General features: G+C 39.3%; 1 protein-coding gene across 2 annotated transcripts in view; it reads right to left on the bottom strand.

Moving 5' to 3' along the window:
- The window catches only part of Skap2 (src kinase associated phosphoprotein 2), a 159,925-nt gene that overhangs the window by 45,752 nt on the left and 86,312 nt on the right, over nt 1-27,861 (bottom strand). For both annotated transcript variants that reach the window (XM_021632801.2, XM_021632800.2), the window contains exons 5-9: nt 18,611-18,688; nt 17,570-17,653; nt 4,709-4,833; nt 3,778-3,841; nt 3,347-3,481 (exon numbers count right to left, since the gene is read on the bottom strand). In XM_021632801.2, the coding sequence (XP_021488476.1) occupies nt 3,347-3,481; nt 3,778-3,841; nt 4,709-4,833; nt 17,570-17,653; nt 18,611-18,688 (486 nt within the window). The remainder of the gene's footprint in view (nt 1-3,346; nt 3,482-3,777; nt 3,842-4,708; nt 4,834-17,569; nt 17,654-18,610; nt 18,689-27,861) is intronic.

The following is a 27,861-nucleotide window of genomic DNA, read 5'->3' as shown; positions in this document are numbered from 1 at the left end:
ATTCACAGTAAGACAGAAGTGCTTTTCTGAAGTTCTAGTAAAAAACTGACCATACGTTTTGAAATTGTGAGCTCATTACTATGTCATCAATCAATTCAACATACTTTAGCCACTGTATTAGCTGTACCAACAAAAGTATGTTATAGTGACATCACAATGTATGTAAATCTAACTGGCCTAAGCCCACATGTAGTAATAAAAAAAATAATGATGACAAAACACTGGGGTACTTAAAAAAAAGCCAAAAACTTTCAGACTGTCCATAATAACATTCACTCAACTCTTCCATACATATGTACAAACCCCTAAACAGAAAGAAATCTAGAAATTTATTCTGTTCTTTTAGGAAGTTAGTTAAAAATTAATGAACAAGAAATTAAGGAGAAAGCACTGCAATAAAGTTGGAATATTCAACTGAAAAATAATTCCTGTGAAACTATCTACACTCCCATAGAATTATAAACATTTTTCAAAAATATTTCACAGCATATTTTTAAGCAATGTTTCTTCTTACTGTTGAGACTTAAAACAATGAAGGTTTATTTCACATTAAAAATACACTTACTAGAGCAAGCACTCACCTTTTTCAGAAAAGGGTTTTGCATTTAGAGCAGCGTGCTAATGCTTATAATCTTCAGATACATCTGTGGTTCATCTTTCAACTTTGGGTTAGTTTTCAACAATAAGTAATAGAACATTGTGTTGAAATAGTATTATTATTTAATTCTGGAAGCATAACCAATTGGGCTTCCGAGACAAACATTCCCTGTACAGAACTGGACACAGACCAACAGTCTGAAAATATGTGCCATGCTTTTTCACTCTTCTCATCACACAGACCTCAAAACACATTTATATTTCAATGAAGCAGTGAAGAGCAACAAGCTTGATTATCAGCCCTAAAAAAAGAGATGCTTTCTAAAATGAAAGTTACCTTTCCAGTTTCAAATATTTAAATGGGCAAAACCTCTAACTCAGATAACTTTAGGGGCTCCAATAAATACTCCCCTCTGTGGCTGAGGCCTTCAGCCTGACAAACCTGCTGAGCTGTGCAGATGTTGAAATGGCTCTTGGCTACACAGGGGAAGAAGCAAGCAGGAGACATTCCGCAGCTGCTCAGGCAGCTCCTTTCCCAGGGGCACAGTTGCAGGCTCTATCAAGCTCAATCACTTTGCACAGCACCCGGGGATCCCAGGCAGAGGCAAAGAAACCTCACAGCAGCTTAAATTTCTCCTAGCACCACTGCAAGGAGTAATATTCCTTAAGGAATAAGCAGTTATTTTCAACATTACATGGCTTTTGGCCAAAAAAAAAAAAAAAATATGTACGTGGGGGAGGAAGGGTGATGAGGGAGAACATCTGTAGTGAGAGAACATAAGATGTTTCATATTTCTAAAATTTCAGGCTACTGACAGGAGATCTTCCTTGAAACTTTGCTACATAAACCACTGAATATTTGACCTTTGTTCTCAGTAACAGTTTCTTTGGGTGGTGGGAAGAGAACAGCAAAGATGAAGAAACACAGAACTTAACAGTTAACTCCAACTGCAACACGATACGTCCACTCTAAAGTCTTAAAGGGTTGAAATGTGTACGGCATGTTCAAAGGCTCCACGCTTCAGTTTTACATCAGCAGACAGTCTCAGTCCCCTCACAAGCCCTTTTGAAAGCCTGAAGTAACTGCACTGACATGGTGACCAAAACCAAGCAGCCAAAGATACTCTCCACCTGAGGTTAAATAATGCTGTGGCGGATGCCGTTCTCTTAGGATGAGCCAGGAAGTGGGGCCACAAACAACCACTCTGCTAAACCACAGAAGCACACAAGTCCTGTTCCCACCAAATCGCACTTTTGTGGGAAGCGTCCTCCTGCAGGGGGTTAAGATGTGTTATAGACACACATGTACTTTTTACAATAGCTGTGGTTACTACTGTTACTTTGTCACATAAGCACTTGCAATAATTCACCAAGTATGGCAATAAAAAAAAAAATAATGATGTTAGGGCCTGGAGAAATGGCTCAGCAGTTAAAAGCACTGGTGACTCTTCCAGAGGACCCGGATTCAATTCTCAGCAACCACATGGCAGCTCACCACAGTCTGTAACTATAGTCCAGGGTATCTGACACCCTCACACAGACATACATGCAGGCAAAATACCAATGCACAAAAAACAAAAATAGGTAAATTAAAAAAAAATAATGATGTTCATGTTTATTCTGGACTTGGACAAGGAAAGCACGTGCTGGATTACCTCACTTGATTCTCCCAGCAATATCATCCAGATTTTATAGTGAAGAAATTATTATAATAGCATGAACTAATAAATAATACAGTCAGGATTAATTTCTTTATTCTAAGGTTATGCTCTGGTTCTTAAGTTTTACTGGTTGTAATGAAAATGACATGTGAGCATTAATTTGGAACTTGTTAAGTATTTTAGACATCAATTTTAAGGATTTATATGATAGTACTACTTTGCTTGCTCAGAGAAAAATATCCTCTGCATCTACATTGTTTGTAATGTTCTTTTCCTCTCCACTGATTTCTTTTAATAGGCAGAGAAAGGGCAATCTCAACCCAGAGGGCTAGTCACGTACTTCTCAGTGCTGTTACAGACCAGGATTCTAAATTTCAGATGATTATTTTTCTGTTTTAGAAAGCATACAGTCAAGGAGCCAATAGGTAATTAATTCTGCTATAAAAGAGCCACTGAAGTATAACAACGCTCCATCAGGCCTGAACTTTTAAAGTAAGAAAACCTTTTGGTTTCCTACTTATGATAAAATGGCATTCATAAAACATTCCTCAAGCCTCAGAGACCTTTGTTTACAGTTGAGCACCATTCTTCTAAGACAATGTGATGCACCTCAGCAGGGAAGACCACAGAGCAGAAGGCTGGTGACATATGGGGTGTGCATGGAACTTCTGGTAATTGGAAGTTCCAAGATGTAAAAAAAAAAAAAAAAAGATGTGTGCGTTGGTGGAAAAAACTGTAAGGCAAGTCAATGCTTTTAATTAAAAAATTATGTAGCATAAACAATGCTAATGAGCCAAAAGTCCCAAGAGATGGGGATTGTATCTGCTTCATTTTAAGGTCCCTTTCACTTTTCATAAGTGTACACCCTGCACTTGAAATGCCTTAAACAGAAACCTTTCGTAAAATAGTTCTGAAGTTTCTTTGTCTTTGTTCTTAATAGCTCACCATTTCCTACTCAAATTGTCAATTTGATGGCAAATTACACAAACACACACACACACACACACACACACACACGCGCGCGCGCGCGCATACACGGACTCTGAAGAGCCACAACCTCTTCCAGTGCATCACCACAAAACAGATACCTGGAAGTTCTTCATAAATTTCATCATCTATTGGTTGGTTCCTCGGTGGGCTGCTGACTGGAACAGGATGATCGACATCATCATATAATTCTCCTCTTTCGTCATCATCCTCGGGAATAACATCAGATCCCATGTCTTCAAAGCACATTTTGTGAAGCAAATTTTAAAAGAAGGCAAAAACAACTTAGGACTATGTCTCTGAGAGGAACACATTTCTACAAATAGCTACATGCTATCACTCTACTCTTAATTTAAAGCCTTTTAAAATGGTTTTATCACAAAGCCAAGGGAATGGACCATATTATGCCAGTCAGTGTTCTCTTGCTTATTCTCACAGAAGTCAGGAAGGCTGAATGTGTGAAAACCCAAGTCAACCTGTTACTAAATTAATATTTAAGGATCATGAAAACATATTCAACTGATGCTCTTACCTTGTAATATAAATTTCAGCTGCTGGACCCATTCCTCAGCATCTTTGGGAGAGGCTGCTGTAAACTAATGAAAACATTCAAACAATAAGAACTGAAATTGTAATGGCAACACAAAAGGTATGCTGCATTCTTATCATTTCTTAGAACATTAGTGATTCTTTTCATGTCTAGGGGTACTCTTCTTGCAAGGATGCTTCTTATAATGTACAGTTAATTTTGACAAATTTATGTAATTGAAGCAGAGGATGATGGATTTGAAACTCTGATCAGCAGCTGGCAGCTGCACAGGGAAAAATGCTGCTTCTCTTCATCAATGTCAAAGGCAGAACTGATGAACAAAATTTGCCCTTGACAATTAGAAGACACCCATGAATTTCTTTAGACTGCTGGGTATAGTTTTCTTAAAAATGTTCTTGTCAGATTCCAACACACTACCTGACAACTTAATTAACTGGCTTTCAACTGCAATCTCAGATATTTAAAACTTATTAAACATACATTCCATATTGATGCCTAGCTGATGGCTCTTGAATTGTAGAGCTGATAATGCGTCTTTATCTTCATTTTCGCCCACACCCCTAAGCAATACAATATGCATTAATACTCTAATAGTTTTCCTTTGATGATTTTATTCTTTCTGCTATATGATTCTTTTAGGAAATCACACATTTCTATTAAAATAGATATAACATGTTACATGTGATGTAACTGATAAATTACAAATTCACTTCATCTTTTGCAAGGATATATCACTTGAACTGATCAGAAAAAATTTAATGTATTTCCTCTTTATATGAATGTTCAATGTACAAAACAGCATTTTTATTATTAACATGTCAGCAAAGGATGTTTTAATAAAATGTTAATGTCTCCATAAATGAAATCAGAACATATTATCAAGTTAATTTCAAGGCAACATAAAAATTCCAACCTGATAGATACGTTTATCAGGAGCACAGATTTCAAAACAGCAATCTTTCTTTCCATCCTTTCTAAGGGTGTTATTCAATCTGACATCATAGCCATCTATTGCAAATTCACCTTTCTGCTGTTTGTCTATAAAAGATGAAAAGCAAAGTTAGCGTTTCATTCACTAAAGTGAACACAAATGCCTGATTACCTCTTACTGGTAAGTTTCATGAGGTCCCATTTATTGATTGTTGCTCTTAGAGCCTGTGCTGTTCGTGTTCTGTTCAGGAAGTTGTCTCCTGTGCCAATGAGGTCAAGGCTCTTCCCCACTTTTTCTTCTAAGCGGTTTAGTGTGTCTGGTAAGTCTTTTTTGGTCACCTCTCTCAGGAGAAATTTTAATCAGTGACATTAGCAATTTTAAACTATGGACATAATAGAGAACTAGAGAAAGAGGTCTGTGGATGGCGGTGGCGTTCAGAAGGAAGTGTGGAAATACGCAGGGAAAAAATCTAAGTGCTAGAATTTAAAATGTACAAGAAATGTTAACTTCAGAAAGACAATGGTAAAACTTGTCTACTTTAAACTTGCTAGACTCTCTTATTCACTGTAATGTCCTTCCTTCAGAAACATTATTAAGAGGAGCCTGGTCAGCCATTCAGCGGATCAGGAAACTGGAAAAAGCAGACCTGGATCTCCCATGGTACTGTCTAAAGGAAACATGGCTTCAGTTTGGTCAGATATTATTTTAAAGATAAATAAATAGAACAGAAACAAAAGATTTAATACTCTGAAACTAGGAAAATTGACTTTCTTCATTCAGTTGTGTCATTTTGATAGAAAAATCTACATAGCAGTAGGTTTATTTCCCACACTAGCACAACACCGAGATAGGAAGTGGGGGAAAACTGTCTCTTTCACTGAGCTCAGGGTAAGTATATAAATGCTTCCATAATGAAGGGCCAACAATAAAATATGTATCTTCTTTTCTTAAATACATTAATTTAGCACTTGAAATAACATCACTTTTTAAAGGCCATGAGATCATACGTTCCCCAAAATATCAAATGAAAAAGAAAATAAGGATAAGGCAGACAAAACCTAAGCCTGAACAACCTATTTAGTCCAATTAAAAATTTTTTGAACTTCACTTGGATGAAAAATTCCATACTTATTATAAGTTTTACAAAACTATGCTTTGAAAATTGCAGGCCAGGTGTGTGCTTGTAAATCAGCAAGGGACTCAGGGCACGAAGATCCTGAGTTTGAAACCAGCTTAGACTACAGCGGAAGATCCTGCCTCAAAACAGAAAGCAAGGAGAAAGAACTTTCCAATGTGTGTTCCTTTAGGTATCGGGGGAGTCCATGACCATATATGTTTAAGTTGTGCTCTGCTCAACTGAACACGGTTAGTGCAGTTGGGGATGTACTTCAATGGCAAAATACCACTTACCATGCACAGGACATCCTCAGTACTAGCAAACCCAAAACTCGACAGTTTCATGAGTCTACATTATATAGACATGCCTTTCTTGAGGCCTTCAGCGTATTTACATACTCACTCAATTTCTAAGAGAAAATTTTAACATGCAGCATGTACAAACATGACTCATCTATGAAACTCTTTTATCCAGAGAACAGTTTTACACATCTGGTGCTCTCTAGACATAGCTTGTAAAATACCTAACTGGAAAAATACTGAAGGAAGAGGGAAAAACAGTAAGTGGTTAAACACATCCATTCTTCTATCACTCATAGAAAACTAAACTATTCATTCATGCAACAAATTTGTATTAAACTTTAAACATGCCTGGTAGTGTTATGAGTATTTTGAGACAGAAGTTATGAATAACGCGCTTTATCAGATATTTCTCACCAACATAAACATACATGCATTACAAATGTAGGTGTTCTACAAATACCAGCCAATGATCCACTTACACTGCAAGAAGAATTTAACTGCCACTACAAAATTAAGAAAAAAAAAGAAAGAAAGAAAGGAAGGAAGTAAGTAATGTGAGGCAAAACACTGAAGTGGTCCAGAGAAACCTTGAAAGATTCACCCAGAGAAGCAAGATTTCAAAGGCCGGATCTAGATGGAAACTGTTCCCCACTTCAAAACCTCCAGCCTCCATTCGCCACCAGAGCATGTGCCCTCTACCCCGAACCTGACTCTGAAACTTCATCCGAACATGAGTGATTATGAGATGTGTGAGGAAGAGGGAGTCCTGCTGGGAGTGTGAAATCAGCAGCACAGAGAGGAGCTGGGACAGGGCATGATTCCGCCCACACTAGGATGCCCAGGGATAAAACAACCAAAACCAAAATCATGTGACCCCAACCTATACTCGCAAAGCCACTTTACACAACCTCTCCCCCAACCATGCCAGGGCCTCATATGTATCTTCTATTTGCAGTCTAAGAGGAGTACCAGAGACGTCATGAATGCAATTTAAAGTAAACATTCTGGATTATATAGATATACCACTGTAGGGCAAATGGAAGAGGAAAAGCAAATAGGCAAAAGCAGGTGCCAGAACAAAATTAGGGGGCCTGGGAGGTAGCTCTGTGTGACAAGTACCTGCCTCAGCTGAATCCTACCACCCTAAGAAAAAGGAATGGTTACACGTGTTGGTAATCCCAGCACTGGGAGGTGAAAACTGGAAGATACTTGGGTCTCAATGGCCAGCCAACTTAGCCTCGTAAATGAGGTGCAGGCCAGTGAGAGAACTGATCTAAAAAATAAGGTGAGAGAGGAAACGGAGGAGATGACTCAGTGAGCAGCATCATTACTTGCTTTGTAAACATGAGGACCTGAGTTCGAATTCGCAACACCCAATACTAAAAGCTAGGCATTGATACTGAGCTGCCATGGGCTACATCTGCGCAGGGGTATATATCTGTGAAGGACCATACATGGTCCTTGGTTGGAGTATCGGTCTCAGAAAAGAACCCTGGATCCAGATTTCTTGGTTCTGTTGCTCTCCTTGTGGAGCTCCTGTCCCCTCCTGGTCTTTCTCTCTCCTCCTTCTTTCATAAGATTACCTTCACCCTGCCCAAAGTTTGGCTATGAGCCTCAGCATATGCTTTGATACACTGCTGGGTACAGTCTTTCAGAGGCCCTCTGTGGTAGGTTCCTGTCCTGTTTCCTCTTTTCTCCCTCTTTTGATGTGTCTGTCCATTTGCCTTTCTAAGTGTATTCATTCCTCAATTGAGGGACATCTGGGTTGTTTCCAGGTTCTGGCAATTACAAATAAAGCTGCTACAAACATGGTTGAGCAAATGTCCTTGTTGTGTACTTGAGCATTTATTGGATATATACCCAGGAGTAGTACAGCTGGATCTTGAGGAAGCGCTATTCCTAATTGTCTAAGAGAGGGCCAGATTGATTTCCAAAGTGGTTATACAAATTTACATTCCCACCAGCAACAGGAGGGTTCCCCTTTCTCCACATCCTCTCCAGCATGTATTGTCACTTGGGGTTTTTGATCTTGGCCATTCTGATGGGTGTAAGGTGAAATCTCAGGGTCATTTGGATTTGCATTTCCCTGATGACTAAGGACGGTGAACATTTCCTTAAGTGTTTCTCTGCCATTCAATATTCCTCTACAGAGAATTCTCTGTTCAGCTCTGTACCCCACTTTTTAATTTGATTACTTAAGTGGGTTTCCTAGTAAGGGGAACAGGGACTGTCTCTGACATGAACTCAGTGGCTAGCTCTTGATCATCTCCTCCTGAGGGGTGAGCAGCCTTACTAGGTCACAGAGGAAGACAATGCAGCCAGTCCTGATGAGACCTGATAGGCTATGGTCAGATGGAAGGGGAGGAGGACCTCCCCTATCAGTGGACTTGGAGAGGGTCAAGGGAGGAGATAAGGGAGGGTGGGGTTGGGAGGGAATGAGGGAGGGGGCTACAGCTAGGATATAAAGTGAATAAACCGTAATTAATATTAAAAATAAAAAAAAAAAAAAGCCAGGCATGCCTGTAACCCCATTGATGGGTTAAGACAGGTGGATACTCGGCACTCACTGGCTAGCCAAAATGGTGAGTCTCTGGTTCAGTTAGAGACCTGACTGAAAGCAGTAAGAACAGAGTAATAAAGGGAAACACCCTAAGGCCTTTTCTGGCCTTCGAATGTGCACCCACATATGTACTCAACTGCACATACCCTTCTCCTGAGAAAAAAAGACAAGTGGATGGCTCCTCCTGAGGACTGATACTTGACACTGTCCTCTGGATTAAAAAAGGATATGCACACACCCACATTCAAAAAAGAAAGAAAAGGGAAATGCTTCCCATTACAAAATTACACAACTTAAAATATAAAAAACATGAGCAAACTAGGAGAAACCAAAGTAACTTGAGATCAGTGCTTTGCATATTTTATAAAAAGAATCAAAACCCCATGCATGCTTTAATAGAGAAACAATGCAAAGTTAATAAAAAGAGAAGTTGCTAACACAGGCAGAAAAAATAAAATAAAATAAAATAAAATAAAGCCAGGAAAATTAAAAAAAAATAATGTCTAAGAAATTGGGGCTGTAGAGATCGTTAGGGATTAAGAGTTCTGGATATTTTCCAGGGTACCTGAGTTCAGGTCCCAGCACCAATGTTGGGTGCTGCATGTCCACCCCCTGCTCCAGGGGAGCCAATGCCCTCTTCTGGTCTTTTGAGGCACCCCCTCACTCACACTCAGACACATATGCACTAATAATAATGATAATAATAATAATAATACTCTTAAAAATGAAAACAAATTCAGGAGCTAAACAAAGGCTTTGTTATTATCAGAAGTATGTAATAAAAAGCAGAATTAACACTGTTGGAAATAAAATCAGACTGTCCTTAAAAGCACCTTAGCAGGGAGAAAAAAGAATAAGAAAGAAGAGGTATAAAAGGAATTAAGTCAGACCTGACAACTGATAAAACACAATACCGAAAAAAAAGGGGGGGGGAGTTCTGGAAGATGAGTAACAAAACATGACAATAATTTAAAGATAAAACAAAAGAACATTTCATTCTTTTCAAAGCCATACTTTGCAGAACAAGGGGTGGTTATTGTTTAACCAGGTAAATGCCTGGTCCCATTAACTGAGTCAAAACTTTATGGCTGTCTAGGTCAGAGAAACTGGTATTACTATTATTCTAAATGAATATTGTAATAAACTGCTCTCTAAGTTCTTATCTTTATGTGATCTCTCATCTCTTATCAGTTAAAACTCCTTTTGCAGTAGACAGCAATTAATGCAGAGACATATAACCAGTCAATATGTACACGTGTGTGCGCGTGAGACACACACACATACACACACATACACACACAGAGAGAGAGAGAGAGAGAGAGAGCAATGATCAAATCTAAAGAAGACATCTATATCAAATACCCCAACCTTACCCATGGCACAGGGAACATTATGAAAGAGGGTGTGGAAATACTGTAAGAACCAGACCCGGTAGATACCTAGCAAAAGAGTATTTGCCAGACAAGTTAGGGCCATTGCACACATGAACTTGCAACAGCTGTGACTAAATGCACAGAACAACACCAGCCAAAACTCCCTGCATGGATAAGGAAAAGCATATGAAGTCCCATCTATGAGGAGCTATTGGCAAATGATGGATACTAGGGGAGGGACAGTTTTCTTCATGGATGCCAGCATTGAGAGGCTACGCAAACTATGGTAGGTGCATGACCAGACATCCACATAAATGCATGCGGAACTAAATGGACTCAGTGGGTGTTTAAAAAGAGCGAGAGATGAGGGAAAGAGAAAGAGAGAGCATACATGAAGTTGGAAGAAAAAGTGATGAAGCATTGAGGAGAATTTGGAGGGGAAGAATTGGGGGTTAGATTTTATCCAAATACATTATAGGTGTGTATGAATATTAAATACAGCATTTCTAAAAGAATGGTCAGTTGGGGGCTGGAGAGATGGCTCAGCGTTTACCAGCACTTGTTCTTTTGCAGATGAGCCACGTTTGATTCCCAGCACCCTCACTGTGGCTCACAACTAGCTGTAACTCCACTTTTGGGGGGTCTCTGATCTCTGGGGGCACCCAGGTGCACAGACATATATGAAAACTCCATACACATAAAATAATTTAAAAAATACTCAATTGAAGAATAAATTTTCAGGTATAAAAGAGTAACGAATCCCTTAATCTACTCAGCCGATTACACATAAAGAAAAAAATCATGTAATCTTAGGGGTGCAGCTCTTGTTAGGTCAATCATGCTCCAGCTTCTCTTCTAAAAAAACTCCAGCATTATATAATCATTCATTTGTATATAGCTATATCAACATATGTATCTACTATGCACAGCATGAGCACATGTATGTGTGTGTGTGTGTGTGTGTGTGTGTGTATACATATTGGTCTCACAGTGCTTTCTGGGATAGCTTTAAGACACCTGGTGACTTGACACAGGTTGTTAAAAACAGTAAAATGTCAATCAAGGAATCAAAGCCATGTTGATTTATTTACTAAGATTTTGGTTTTGTGAACTTCACACGCAGCAAGAGCTCATTTTCCAAACTTCTAAAATAGTCCCTAAGATGGAAACCTTTCGAAGATGTGTACTTTCCTAATTTCACAATGTCTTTTAAACATACTTTAGCATTTTCTTGATGATCTAACAGTCTCAATTTGAGTATTAGTCTGTAGTATAGCACACTGCTGCCCTAGGGAGTTCTGAGGCATCTATCCCTCTGTTAAACTTCCCTGAGATTATATTTCACACTTTAATCTTGTCTCTATCCTACTCCTGGAGTTCATGTCCACAGAACTGAAGACTATCAGGAGAAACTAGATAATGAAATCCATTGATCATTAATTTAACTTCATACAATTTTTTGTTTAATTTTACATAATTCTAGTTCAGGACATTAAAGGCAAACAAACAAACAAACCAAAAAACCCAATTGGTTCTGACCTACTATAAAACATAATACATGAAGCTAATGACAGCTATTTCCTTCTACTCTAATACTGATTTTTAGGTTTATGGATTTTTTCATCACGTATCAAGTTAATTTTTAATTTTAATTTTTTTATTAATTATTGTTTATTCATTTTATATCCCAGCTGTAGCCTCCTTCCCATCTTCTCCCAATCCCACCCTCCCTCCCTCTTCTTCTCCTATGTCCCTCCCCCAGTCCAATGATAGGGGCGGTCCTCCTCCCCTTCCATCTGACCCTAGTCTATCAGGTCTCATCAGAAGTGGCTGCATCGTCTTCTTCCTTGGACTGGTAAGGCTGCTCCCTGCTCAGGTGGAGGTGATCAAAGAGGCAGCCCATGAGTTCATGTCAGAGAAAGTCCCTGTTCCTATTACTGGGGAACCCTCTTGGACACTGAGCTGCCATGGGCTATATCTGTGCAGGAGTTCTAGGTTATCTCCATGAATGGTCCTTGTTTGGAGTATCAGTCTCACAAGAGACCCCTGTGCCCAGATCTTTTGGTTCTGTTGCTCTCCTTGTGGAGCTCCTGTCCTCTCCAGGTCTTTCTGTCTCTGCCTTCTTTCATAAGATTCCTTGCACTCTGTCCAAAGTTTGGCTATGAGTCTCAGCATATGTTTTGATATCCTGCTGGGTAGCGTCTTTCAGAAGCCCTGTCCTCTGATAGGCTCCTGTCCTGTTCCATGTTTTTTCCCTCTTCTGATGTCCAGCCCCTTTGCCTTTCTGAATGAAGATTGAGCATCTTACCCAGGGTTCTCCTTCTTGATTAGCTTCTTTAGGTGTACAGATTGTAGTATTATTATCCTATATTATATGTCTAATATTATAAATTTTTTAAGCTGCCTAAAAGACAAGTACATATGAAAGACTCAAAAGCCTATAAACATTTTCTGATTTTATAAAAAGGTAAAGTAGATTAGAATAAAAGTGTCCTTCACATACAAAATAAAACAAAATTATAATATACATCTTATAAATACCAGAATTCTCTCACACATGTCATGTGTCATCATGATACAATATTGATGTCCTCACACAGCAATAATTTTTGAATAAATGAAATATCGTCTCTTATTTTTCTCCTGTCAATGATAAAGTTGTGTGAGATGTGAGAGAGGAAGAAGGTTCATTTAATGAAAATTTTTTTTTCTATAAATCCTTAGTTTTGTTATGTGAAATTTCTGCTGATTTTCTGTTCCAAAATTTTATGCAGAAAAATTACCACAACATGATGTACAAAAGAGCCTTCAGGAGCTGGAGAGCTGGCTCCGTGGTGAAGAGCACTGGCTGCTCTTCCAGAGGACCTGGATTTGTTCCCAGCAGCCACAAAGTAATTTGCAACTATCTGTAATTCCATATCCACACCCTCTTCTGACCTGCCTAGGTGCCAGGCATTCAACATGGGTGCAAAACACCCAGTCACCCGAAATAAAACAACAAAAAAAAAAAATGAAAGAAACTTTGGTCTATATTTGGGATGGCTTAACAGGACCAGTACTACTTGTAGCTGTCACTCACTACATTGTACTGGTGCATTCTCTAACTGGGGAGAAGGAAGGCAGTTTATGATCTAAAAAGACATAGGTACAATGGCCTGCCCATCACATTCCTCCTAAAAAGAGAAGAAACACAAATTTCATCTCATGTGCTGATTCAGGACCATGTGAAAAATAAACAGAAAAAAACAAAACAAAACAAAACAAAAAACAAAACCCAGGGTTTGGAAGGAGCTCCTAACTGAGCCATCATTTATGGGCACTCTGCAGTGCTGGATAATGATCACAAACTGTGGGGAAAACACAGTTCTGGACCTAGAGAGCTGTATTCAATCTTTGCTCTGTCTCTTAGTAGCCCTACGTTCTCCTAAATGGATCTATTGACAGTCTCTCTCCATCTCAGGCCGTCCTTAAAGCCAATTCTGATCATAGAGCTTTCTGCTTGAAGCCCATAGTAAAAGAAAATCCTTAGTCAAAATCTCAGAAGGCTTACCTTCTGTTCTACATCTTTAATCTCCTGCAGCTCCTTCCTTCCTCCTTCTTCTGTTCCGGCTTGGCACTCTGTATTGACCCTATCCATGGGCTTCCACAGGGCTAGATTTCTGCTCTTCCTTCACCTGGGGTTCTCTTTTTGTCCACCTGCACTGCTGCCACACCCATTACTGAGCAGTTTCTGAACAAAAGGAATTTACTTCTCAAAGTCCTAGTGGACTGGAAGTCCAAGACCAAGGTGCCAGCGGGTCCCGCAGGGCTCTTTGCCTCTGCTTCAAGTATTCATTCTGCTGCAGCATTCTCCAGAAGGCGGAAACCCTGTGGCCTTGCAAGGAGCTCACTTGAGCATGTTTATCGTGACATTCTTGAGTGTAAAGCCCTCGTGGTCCAATCACTTCTAAATGCCCTACATCCTACACCACCTCCTTGGAAGTGACTCCAAAACAGCGTTTGGACAGACAAAATTTAAATTACAGCTTTTACACAGTAAATTTTAACTTATTCTTTATGGCCTAATAAAATGTCCTTATCACAATGAAGTTTCCCCTAAGGCAGTTAAGTTTTCTTTCCTTTGTGATCGAAAGGTACGTAACTTAAATTACTTATTATACCTCACTGAATTTATGTCTATCTTTCTAGCTCCTACCGCCTTTTCACAGCCTCTTATATGCTTCTCATTGATAGTCACACAACTCAAGCAGTGAGCACCTCTAAGGCTCTTTGGATCCCCGCTATTTATTATATTAAGTATCTAGCAAATGTTTACCAAATAAAAATATGAATAAGTGAGTAAGTGAATGAATGAATGCCTTGATGGGAATCTGAATATCTAGGATGTAGAACGCTTGATGAATGAGACTCATGACAGTCACAGGAAAAGGAAGGAGATGAGAGGATGGATGGGATTTCACACAGTGATAAAACATGTACTATATGTATTTGCTACTTAAGGATCTGAATGGCTATGAATAATAAATACACACATATTTATGGATACAGAGGTAAGTGCATTACATACCCTGGAGGATGACAGTACTCTTTCTAAGCCATTACTACTTTCATAGGTCAATATGGTTTTTGGCATGCACAATAAGGTAGGAAATGTGAGCTATGTATGTGTCAAAACAGTAAAACAAAGTATGGTTTAACCCAGTGAACGGTATCAGCCCCACCCTGTGGCTCCGTGAACCATTTATCTCAATCCTACTTACTTAGAGGCTTACAGTTTTCATATATCTAAATAGCTCTTTCCAAGTGTATGTAATGGTTCAGATGCATAATAAAGCTGTACAACTCAGCTACTTCATTACTCAAAAGAAAATTAAAATGTTATTTGATGTTTTCCTGGAAAAGAAAAAAAAGATGTAAAGCGGCTGGAAATTGGGATCATGAGAACTAAGCAATTAAAGGCAAAGTTTTTAGAGTCCCTAAAGAGGAAGGACAGGGGTTCCCGGAAGAAGAGAATGCTACAAACAAACCAGGAACAAAATGGAATGACAGCAAGGAGCAGCATACTGCAAACAGACCTGGAACACATGGGAAGACACAGAGCAACCGGCAGTGCAAAAAGAGGCCAGGTCTTCAAGCACCAACACAGAACGGGATGTGGCAAAACTAACTTTTAAAATGCCATGGCTGAGGGAACTAGTGGGCTGAAAGGCAGTTAAAGTGCAAATGCTAAGGATGGCAGCACCGTAAGGTCTAGCAATAAGAACAGGAAGAGCTATACCACCTCAAAGATTCCAGCCAGAATTTCTTTTATGACATTGGCCTCTGGAGAAAAATATAAATACAAACGTCCCTTTGGGTATGAGGAAGACTTGCTGGCTTTGAGCTAACACTGACATCAGTAATCACGGACCCTCAGGACACAGAAATGGGAAACCTAATTGAACCAAAGTCACAAGTGTTTGAAACTCCCTTTTCTGAGTCTGGTGAAAAGGACTTTTTATTTTTTGACAAATGGTAATATTTTGATCAAAACTCATAATAGTATAGAGAACCACATTTGAATAATGGTAATTCACGCTGAGATCTGGGGTGATCATAAATGAGCTTGGACACCAGGACCTCTTGCTCAAGCAGGAGGGGGAATGCATAGCTGTCAGCTGTGGCCACCTCACAGGTGCCATCACTACATGCGACACACTAGTGAAAGGACCAAAATGGCCACTGAAATCTGAAGTCATTAACCTCACCAACCAAAAAGTGAGACGGTCAGTCTTCCAATAAACACTCTACAAACTACAAATAATACTAAATAAAACATAAATTTCCAAACCACACCCAGAAATAACAATTCTATGGGAAGATTATATTCAGTGGCAGTGGGCTTTTGTCCCTTTTCTTTTTTTTTTGCCTCCTTATGGCACCCATTTTAGAAGTGACTGTTACCTAGTATTTCATTTCTTCTTGTTTTCATTAAGGACAGTACTAATTTTAGATATTTTTCACTAATGCTTTTTGTTTTGTGTAAACTACACACATACAAACTTGTGTATGTACGTGTATGAACACTTCATAAAAATGTATTAGTGCACACACACTGTGTAAGACAATGACTCCATAATACATATATTTTAACCATGTATACCATGTTGGCTATTGCTTACCTCTACGAGCAGTGACTTCTATTTTAGAATACCCACCTTCTGATCTGCTTTCCCTTGGAAAAACAGCACAACTAGGAATATATATATCATATATATATAATATATTTATATAATATATAATATAATTATATAAATATGTATGATATATTTATATAATTATATATAGGAATATATAATATGTAATATATATATAAAAATATATATATTTTGCAGATTCACTTATTCAAATAAGAGCTCAAATTATGTGAACTAAGATGTGCATTAGTTAATAGATAAAACTGTAAAGTATGGATGTTCACACAGGGTCAGGAGTGGCGACAAACCTGAGTGGTAGACAAATCCCAGGCCTGCGTTTACCACTCTGTGAGTGGGTGTTGTGCAAACAGCCTCTCAGCCCTTTGCTTTCCTAATGTTGAGATGAATGGGATAAAAAGCCTGGGCCTGTGGATATGCCCACAGGAGACAGAGGGGCCAGCCCGTAGGGCTCTGCTGCCTGCGGATTCATATGCAGGTAATGGTGACGGGAGAGGCAGGGACATTTTCTTTGGTGGTATGTGCACTAGTAAGGTGCCCATGCTGCTGTAACCCCTAATGAAACTCACTGGGCCAAGAGGGGGGGGGAGATGTTGAAAGTAGAAGAGGGGCAATTAGGAAGGGAAGGGGAGGGGGAGAGGCACAGCAATGCCAAATACCTCAGACCCATGGAAAATTGCCAAAACCATACCCAAGCCACAGGGGTTGTGGCAATTACATATAATTATTATATGCTAATAAAACATTATAAGCAAACTAATAGGCTAATAGTGAGCTACTTCAGAGAAGCGCTGAATGTTAAGCAAGCTATGTTAATTGGTTTGCTGAGATAGAGAGACTGCTTAGACAGGATCTGGCCTAGAGCAAACTCAATACATGACTGCTTTTGCTGTTGGTGTCTGTAAAGAAAGTTCTTTATCTGTTCAATTTTACCTGAAAAAAAAAAGTTTTTTTCTGTCTTCAAAAATTTTTATCTCATGTCATCATGGTCCTCATTTTTCTCAAGTTCTACAACTGTAGCCCAGATAACTAATACTTACTAAGGTGAAAAGCCATGTGACTGATATTATTTTACTTTCATTCATAATTCATAAAAATACAAGTGAGTTAAGTTTTAGGGAAGTCTGGAATTGATAACATTTGTCAAATAATGAAAGGTAATTATCAATTAATTAGTCTTAAACTATAATTCTCAAAAATTCCCAGTTTTTTCTCTATTTTGTCTTTAGTTTACTCGGTAGGAAAGTGATCACAAACTCATGGAACAGAACCTGATGTAAGTAAATACCAACACTACCTTTATCACTCCCGTAGTAGTAGAATACCGTCTTGCTGAGAGCACACCAGCGCTTCTGCCATTCAAACCCCAGGAAGCTGTGATCTGCAAACAGCGGGAGAAGCAGCAGGTTAGACAGGATGCATGACTTACACAAATCCATTTCCTTACCACACGAGGGAAAGCTTGCTAATGTGATACCTGAGCTTCCTTTTACCTCTGACACTAATTTGTCAGACAGCAGCAACAGCAATGGCTAAAGTCCAGTAGGGAGGGGGCCACCACACTTAAGATGGTATCAGCTGCTCGGCCACCGAACTTTCCCTACACGGTCTCAAAAGGCATCTGCATGCACATTCTTGATATAACTAATCCATGGGGTCTGATTCTCAAATCTGTCATAAAAGGAAAAGGGGACTGTTGACTTGGATCATTTCTACTACCCCTTTCAGCTCTAACTTTCAGCTTTAAAAGATTTTTTAAGTGCAAATAGAATGTGCTCCGGTGGTCCGCATCAACAAGCTAAGCTAAGCTGCAGAGCACCCCTGCCTTCGTTCCTGTATCATACCACCACCTCCAGACTTCGTTCTGGTTCTGTGCTGAAAGGAGACCACCTGGCCAAGTCCCAGCTCCCGAGACCAATGGAGAGGGAGACTGAATGAGTAACAGACAACTGCAGACGGGATGCCAGGCTCTTCTGAACCACAGCAGGCCTGCGTGTACTGGTCAGTGCAGAAGTCCACCTGGGTTAATGGTGAGGAACCCCAGCCTTGCGAACACCATCATGGCCTGAAGCTTTCCTCGAAGATTTAGTAGGATGCTGCTCCTGAGTTGCTTCTAAATATCCCAGGCTGCACTGGAAACCAGACCTAATGCTTTGCTAGTAAAAACTATGTAAAGCTGAAAGTGGCATTTCATGATTGGATAAGGTCCCCCACAGGTTCTTACATCCTTCAACTGCCTAAAGAGAACACTGCTTCCATGGAGCATGCCACATATCTGTTTTATCTTAGGATGGGGGGGGGGAGTGGCTTTAGTGTTTTCATTAGCCCTATAGCTCACCTTTTCTGCGTTTTTCCAGGTAGCCGGCCTTTAGGACAAAAGGGAGGTCCTGGGCTGCAATCGGAGGGAACTGGTTTCCTGTGGAAAGTGAGAGAAAGAAGTGACAGTGGTAGTTCACTTCAGAAAGTGCGCTGACCTCATCTTATTATAGTCAGTGTCAACCTTTAATTACGTAATTATTCAAATCAGATCTGGCAACCTTGCTTCAAATCCATCCCATTGACTCCCTTCTCTCCTTTTGCAAATCTTGAATTAAAAAAGAGAAAAGCGTTCGTGTTCCTAAATACAGATGTAGTATATGCTGCAGCTGATTATCTCAAAGAGGTGATACTTTAAATATATATTTAATAAACACAAAATTGTAATAAACAAACACAAAAAAATCCCAGATAGGGAGGTTAGGGATTTCATGTGAACCACAGACGCTTCCTTGCCTTTCTGTTGAATTGGTGCCTCAACAATTTCAGTTCACATCAACTCTTACTTTTGTATTCTCATTCCCACCAAGTCAACCAAAATGATTTTCCTCAAAAATCAAATACACTATTTGTCTCTGAGTTCATATCAAATATTCTCTCCCCCTACCTGAATGCACAGAGAAACCTGACATCAGGAGGGTGAGGCTGCTTTGTGTTGTAGGTTTTTATAATGCATTAAAGATTCTAAGATCATCGAAAAGGAACAGCATAAACAAACAGTGGATGTCTACCAAAAGCATAAAGATTAAGCAGCGAGTTAAGTCAGTTAGAAACACATGGTAATATGTGATAGGTTATTCAGTAACGTCACTGGTGTTCAAAGAAGTTCCCCCAGTTCTTTACAATAGTGATAACCAAGTAGGTAGGCAGGAAGATAGATAATTAAAAAAAAATACAGAAATTGTTTCTAAGTGGAAAACAAGTTGGGTCCACCATTAAATTAGTCAGGGTACTGTGGAATGATTGGGTCTCAAATGAGTACCACAATCATTGTACCTTCACTAGGCAAAATAGACTATCTTAACACAGAATACAAATGCTCTCTGGGGCCACTGAGATGGCTCAGCAGTGAAAGGTGTTTGTTATCAAGCCTGATGACCTGTGTCCCAGGGCACAGAAAGTGGAAGGAAAGAATGAACTCTTGTGGGTTGTCCTTTGACCTCCACATAGGTAATGTAGACAGACAGACAGACAGATACACACACACACACACACACACACACACACACACACACACACAGTGATAATTTAAATTTTCTCCAAATTTCAAGAGTAAATTATTCTGAAACAATACTTTTAATTATTTTTTATTTTATGTGTCTGAGTATTCTGCCTCCATGTATGTCTTTGAACCACGTGTGCACAATAACACCGAAGGACAGAGCACAGCTGGGATCCCCTGGAACTGAAGTTACATGTGATATGAGCCTCCACGCGGGTCCTGGACCAGCCAGTGTGCTTACCTGCTGAGCCATCTTTCCAACCCTTGAAGTATTAACACTTTAACTGTACTGACCAGAAGCAGGTAGAGAAGAGATGGAAGAAAAGAGGGGGGAAGAAAAGGTAAGGAGAGAAACATATTTGTTAAGGTGAATATAACATTTAACCTGAGTACTTGAAGAGAAATACTGATTAACCCAATAAAGCACAATAAAATCTTTCATAAGCAACACTTACTCTGATTTCTTATTACCTCGTGTTTCTTAAATAAAATCTTTTCTTTCCAGGGAGAGGAAAGAAAGTTCTTAACTGAAATTTCACTTTTATCGCTATCTGATCAATATCTAGGATTCAGTATCCATGTACACTTTTTATAAACAAAAATTCATCAGTAATAACACTTTAAATATACCCTAAGCCCGAAGAAAAGCTTTATGATTTGTGTAGCATGATAAGCAGAGGTAATACTCTTTGAATGAAGTTTGTTATAATATGCAAAAGCAGTAATTTCCCCTTAAAAACTTGAATCGTAGCATCATTTAGACCCGTCACAAGGATCAGCAGTATGTCATCAGCAAGATGCAGATGAGACCAAAGGGCAGAGGCTCTCCAGATGCAGAAACGCTAACCATCATGAGGGGGACGGGCAGCTGTACAGCTCTATACAGCAGGCAGCAAAAGAGGCCACCTGCCTCACACCAGAACAGCATCTCACTGCGAGAAGCTAACTTGGCAGCTACCCAGGTTAGGAGCTACTGTTATTTTTAAACTAGTTAAAATGATTTCCTTTTCTTAAGATAAAAGCAACAACAACAAAAAAGAGATTATATCCTAACTAAGAACACAGAGAAAAAAAATTAACTTGTATTGTAGGCTACTCCATTTATACACAGGAGATTGGTTAAAAGGCTACAAGCTTTTGACATTCTAAAGAAACTGGACTGTTTTTGAATGATTATTTATTTATTATGACAGTCCTACTATTATAAGGCAAAACAAACTATTAGACGTTGGAGCTAATACCCTGTTGCTGGACATGGTGACATGCTCCTGTAAGCCCAGCACAGTAACTATGCAAGGACTGGGCCTCCTTCCACTTTGCAACCTGCAATCTTGATGTAAAGGCCATCGGACAGGGAAGCAGTGGTATGTCAGAAGCACTCAAGACAGGGAACTGGCTTTGGGCTCCTTTGCACTAGTTCTAACGGCTTGTGAAATTTTAAAAATTGCAGAGTCAGTGTACATGGGATGGTGATAAAGCTGAGGCAAGCAGCCTCAGAGCCCACAGGTCACTTGCATCCTTCAGTACTGCTTACCTTCAACAAGACCAAAAGTCTATCCTGGATCACAGCAATTTTTTTTTTTTAAAGCTTGAAAGATAAAATAAGAATCAACTGAAGTTCTAACTTCTTAGTTTTACAGTTAGCTTCTCATTTAGTCTCTTTTCTTGAATGAACAGGTATCAAGGGATCAGTGTGATTCAGAAACATTTTCGCAATAGACACCCCATTCACTCCCTTCTTATTTTGCTCTGAGAAAGCTGGCGACCTGTGTGGAATCTGAGCCTGGTCCACTATTTCGCCATTCACAAGTCACTACAACATGTGCCTCGCTGCTGAGTCATAGCTGCTCGGTCTTGACTTCATGCAGAGCCCTGCTAGCTTCCGAGCCTCACCTTTGCCGACTACAGCCTTGTTTTCTTACTCTGCACTTTCATAGTCTGCGACATGAACACTAAGCCTGTCAGCTAGCATAGCCTTCCTACCACTTTCATACACTCAAAGTCCCTTCCTGTCTACACTGGAAAAAAAGGAGACACACACACACACACACACACACACACACACACACACACACATATATATATATATATATATTATTTTTTTTAAGGCTGTTCTTTGCTCATGTGATCTTTCACTCTGAGTCAAAGAAGCTTGATCTAGTCAAATACTCCATCACCACAGGATGGGACTACTTCCTTGAAAAGAAATGAAAAGAGTGAAGAATAAACTCCTCAACTCCTCAACAATCAATCAATCTCCCTGCCCTAACATTGACAGAGTACCTATGGGCTTATTCAAACCCTTACTAAAATACTTTTATTAATTCTTTGAGAATTTCATATTATATATATTTAACATAATATATGTGTGTGTGTATATATATATATATATTTTTTTTTTTAACACCCTCACATTTCCTTCCAGGTCCACCCACACCTCCTCTTTTTTTTTTTTTTTAAGCATCAGGTCCAATTTGAGCTGCCCAAACACTCCCGGGTGTGGGACCTGCCCTGGATCATAGCTGGCCAACTGGGAGTCAGACCCTTAGAGAAAAAACTGACTCTTCCTATCCTAGAGGCTAGCAACTGTCAATAGCTCCTCGGCTAGGAGTGGGATTTTTGTGCCCACTTCCGCACCCAGTCCTCCATGGTGGGATTTTGTCTAACTTGAGCATGAAGGTTTTGGTATGCAGTCACAACTGTTGAGTTCATATATGCAACTGCCCTGTCATGTTTGGAAAACACTGTTTTGTTGTAGTTAAAAAAAAAAAAAAGGGAAGAAGGAAGGAAGAAGAAAAGAAAATTATAGGTCAATATCTCTGATGAATATAGATGAAAAACTGTCAAATAAAGACTTAAACCTAATTCAAGAGCACATTACAAAGATTACCCACTCCGATCAAGTCAGCTTTAGCCAAGAGATGCAGGGAGGGTTCAATATATGTAAATCAATAGGTGTAATCCACAACATAAATAGATTCAAGGACAGAAAGCACATGATCAGAAAGCACATTACTTTCAAAAAGGGCTTCTGATAAAAATCCAACATCTTTTTATGATAAAAGTCCCAAAGAATCTGGGGATACAGGGGACTTATCTCAACGCGATAAGGACAATACAAATGCTGTGTTTAGCCAGCATCTTGCTAAACACAGAAAAGCCTCACAGCATTCTCCCAACCAAAGTTTTAAGAGCCACGTCAACCTTCACCCATAAATTTTGTGGGTATTTTTTGTTTTGTTTTGTTTTGTTTTGAGACAACGTCTCACTGCACAGCGCTGGCTAGCCTGGAATGTGAGTTCACTGTGTAGACCAGGCTCGCCTCTGCCTCATGAGCGCTGGAATTACAGGCATAAGCTCCAACAACCTGTTTTGTTTTTTGATACAGGATTTCATTTCATGTCCTCAGCTGGTCTAGATTCAGTGACTGTCTTTGAAATCATGGGAATCCTCCTGTCTCAGCCTCCATAGCTCTACAATTGCAAGCAGGAGCAATTGTAACATACTTGGCTAGCCTGTAAAACTTTGAAGCAAGTATCTGTTTCATATGAACAGATGAAAGCACATTTTCCTGAGACTGATCTAATGTCAAATCTTTTCAGTACAGTTATGTAACTGAAAGAATTATAAAGCATTTCTTGCCATGGAACAGATAATACCAACTAAACCTTCAATATTAGAACAAATGCTGTTCAGCAGTGTTTTCCTAGGACCTGGAAATCAAAGCCTAGCATGAGCTTATTTCTTACACTGACCTTGCCTTTAAAAGGAAAACCTGTTAGCATGTGTGAGCCTGACCGGCAGGCCGCACTGTATGCGGAGCTCATGAAGAACTCTACAACAGCAGGCTGCAGTGCGCTCACAAGTCTGACCTTCTCACTAGACTTTTGGCGACGAGCCATAGGCAGTGCCTGGGATGTACTTCTTTAAGATGCATGGGTTGAGTCTTAAGTAAGCTGCATTGTGCTGAATAGCATGCTTAAGAAATGAACGTAGGGGGCTGTGGGAAAGGCTCAGTGAATAAAGGCTTTGCTGCGAAAACCTGCCAAGCTGAGTTTGATTCCCAGAAGCCATGGCAAGAGAGAACCAAGGACAATGTTACCCTTAGGGCCCCCACACATGTGCTGCTGCATACATCCACCCAGCATAACACACACACCCGTGCGCACACACACACACACACACAGAGAGAGAGAGAGAGAGAGAGAGAGATAATAACAACAATAATAAATACAAATTTTATTTTATCTTGAGATAAATAATTTTTGAAGAAACTATTTTAAAGCTTTTTTATAGTAGCGCTACAGAGATGGTTCAGCAGTTATGAGCATGTACTGAGCTTGCAGAAAACCTAATTCAGTTCCCCGCACCCTGCACAGGGCAGCTCATACTTGCCTGTCACGCTAGCTCCAGGGCATCTGGGATCTTTTAGCCTCTAAGAGCACCTGCACCCACATGCATAGACCATATACTGACATACTCACATAACTAAAAATAATTTTAAAAAACATCTTCTAAAAACTTGTTCATGGGATTTGATGAAAATGTTCTAAAACATTCAACACAAAATTGATGATAAATACAGTTCTGCAACCATGTATTCTGAAAACAGGGGAATTAGAGGCGTACAAATAATGATGCAGGTGGTGAGTGTGTGTGTGTGTGTGTGTGTGCGCGTATTAAGCGTCCATTTGCATATATTTGCTTATTCACTAATCAAATACTCTGGAACATCCAAAATGTACCAGACACTGATGGGACAAAGAATGCAGTTACAATCCTTTCTTTTATATGTTCATAATCAGTTAATGAATTGATGAACAGTCAGGAAATTCAGAAGGAAAAAGACAGTTAGAAAGCACAATCAGGATGGAAAAGCCAAGAGGCCATGCTGACATTTATCTGCCACCTTAACAATGACAACACTCCAGTGCAGCTGCACATTCTTGCACTGATTATTAAGACAGGGTCTGACAAGGTGTCCCATCCTGACCTTAAATTCACTCTGTAGCCCAAGCTAAGTTTGGTGCCTTAAACTCCAGATTCTCCTGCTTCAGCCTCCAAAGAGCTGGCATTACAGATGTGTTCTACCACACCCAGCTCCAATTAGTTTTAAACTTTATAGCCACTAAAATCAAGTGAGAGAGAGAGAGAGAGAGAGAGAGAGAGAGAAAGAAAGAAAGAAAGAAAGAAAGAAAGAAAGAAAGAAAGAAAGAAAGAAGTGGAAACAGAAGACATAGCCTTAAAAGTACCCATTTTTAGTGACTCAATTCTAGTATATCTCTTAAAACTAATTACATATCAAATCCAGACAGTGGTATTCATCCCAAGGAAGACATGAGAAAGCATGAGTGTTATGTCCACTTGGTGCTTTTTATTTGGGGCTCGCAGAGATGACACGCCCCCCCCCCCCCCCCCCCCGTCTATGATCTCTTCTGGTTAAGAGTTGTTGTTACCAGAGCAATTTCACCATTAAGGTTTAACTATTTAGTTAAAACACCAAAGTTAAAACTCGGACAAGATGCAGTATTGTCAACAGCGTGCTAGGTGACAAGTGTGGCTCCATGTAAACAGCATTGCTCTGCCTCACTTGACCATCATGCTGAAGCAGCTCTGGGCTCCTCGGGGAAAACACTGAGGAGCCAGCACAGTCCAATGCTCAATCTAAATACCCTGCTCAGAAATCTCTTAAAAATTATAAGAATATGTGCTCACTCAAATCCCATGTGTAAATATGGACCATGGTTTATTTTGAATCAACAAAGAATGATGGTAGATATGATATTTTATTACGCATTTTTCCAAAATTTTGGCTGTAATTAAATCATGTCTAAATGGACCATGATACATAATTTCAGTAAAAATAGAAGTTACATAAATGTATATAAATAATGTGTTCTCTGTATGAATATTAAGATAAGTCATTAATTAAATCAATTAACTGAAATAAGTTTCTATATAATAAGTAGGCTTAAATTTCATGCAATCACGTTCTAATGAACACTGAAAATGTAAAGAAACACATCAAGTAAAAAAAAAAACAAACCACATTCTTCAGAGGATGCTGTTGTAACAATTCAGTATTTAATCCAATTATCAGTCAAGAAACCAGGTATGATACTGTAATGCCACACATGAGTAACTGGTAAAAGCATTAGCTTATCAAATTATGACTTTTTCAGATAATGTTTTTGGAGATAACATTTGTACTGCGCAGGAGGAGCAGCTTCCTTACCCTTCCTCCAAAGGCACACCCCTCCCACCAGTTCATCCTCCAGCTCGCCCCCAGAGACAAACCTCAGTCCTCTAAATACAAAATACCTGAGGGGGGGGAACCCTCTTTATTCTTAAAAAGAACAAAGTATATATTTTTCTGAAAGATAATTCTTACTAGAGAGTTTTAGAGTCATTTTGCCTATTTTTAAATTTTCATTTTATTTTTATTAACTTTTTAGAGTAGCATGTAAATAATGGGCTTCAGCCTGCCATTTCCATACAAATGTCCATGACACTTTCTTGGGCTTTCCCCCCCCCAAATAAAATGATTTTATATTTGTTGATATAGGTTGAACTTTCCTAATCTGAAAATCTGACCTAAAATGCTATATATCCCAAAACTTTTGAGAGCCATGATACCACATGTGGAAAATTCCTCACCTGACCTCAAAACACAGGTGTAGTAAAGGCCCTGTATGAAATTGCCCCCTGGGGTTATGTGTATAAGGGGTATATGAAACTTAAATGATTTCCTGTTTACTCCTGAGCCCAAGTCTCAAAATATCTCATTAATTATGTACAAATAATACAAACTCTACAAAAGAAGAAAAAAAATGGAAACATTTCTTAGTTCCAAGTGTTTTGGATAAAAGATATTCAACTCATTTTACACAAATAACGAAATGATCTGTGGTTTTTGCTCTGTCTCAACTTAAATGTCTTCAAACTCAGGTGAAAGTAGGCATTAAAATTTGTGCCAGGCTTTAACTGGTATTCCAAATTCCATCTGGGAAATGAGTTTTATAGCTAAGCCGTAAACTTCTAAGATCCTGAAGTTTTAATAGATATGCTGACACAATCTTAACCATAACAGTTCTAGCAACTGCTATGGTAATAAATCTGTCTGTTTCTATTATGCCTGTGACAAATCCATTAATATGAATGATGTCCACTTCAACAGCACACTCCACAGCATCTGCACAGGTTATGTCATCTCCACTCTGAGCAGCAGATCAGTAATCAATATTTATAAAAGCAGCAGCTAATCCTTTGTAAAATCACTGCTTCTGTGATTGAAGAGTTTGCTCAAACACACAGTTAATCCCTCTTCATCTGCTTGAGCCTTCTATTCATCCCAGCCTCGTACTGTGCTGGCTGTGGCAGATTAATACATCTCCACACGCTAAACATGGCTTGACAATTGACACAAGGTAGTGCTGACAGGATAAGCTCTACAAACGCTGGCCTTTCAAAAAGGAAGCCTGAAATTAACGTCCAGAAACCCAAAGTTTACAAACAGGCTTACCACTGTTTCCCCGACTCCCAAGCCTGACTTATTGAGCTCATGGATCCTTGCTTTTGGTGTGAGCAGGACTTGTAGCTGACTCTAGATAAACTGGCTTATTTATAACACCTGCACGGTTATACCCTTTAAATCGGGGTCAGGGGTCCCCTGGCCGAGGAGAGACACTCACTCACACGTATAGAACCATGGGAGAGTACTCAGTTGTGAAGTTAGAGTGACTGATTGGGGCTCTTCTAAGTGCTATGCTGGAAGAGAATCTCACAAAGAAAAGGACTTTAACGGTTAATACAAAGCTGTAGATGGAAAAATAGTCATGTTCACAGTGAGAAATGATTATGAATATAATAAAACGTTCTGTGGAAACAGGCATACATATAAATTCATGAAATAAAGTAAGAATTTACCAGTCTCCAGAAATCTGATCATTCTTAAGGAAAATATTAAACTTTATTTAAAGACCCATCATAAATTTCTTTAACAGTTAGTTCAATTGAGCAAGTCCATGTAACCTTAATAGAAGCTACTTCAA

The sequence above is a fragment of the Meriones unguiculatus genome, chromosome 3 (genome assembly GCF_030254825.1).
Source record: "Meriones unguiculatus strain TT.TT164.6M chromosome 3, Bangor_MerUng_6.1, whole genome shotgun sequence".
Taxonomy (NCBI): domain Eukaryota; kingdom Metazoa; phylum Chordata; class Mammalia; order Rodentia; family Muridae; genus Meriones; species Meriones unguiculatus.
The sequence above is the reverse complement of the archived record's forward strand: the minus strand, read 5'-3'. Positions and strand labels throughout refer to the sequence as shown.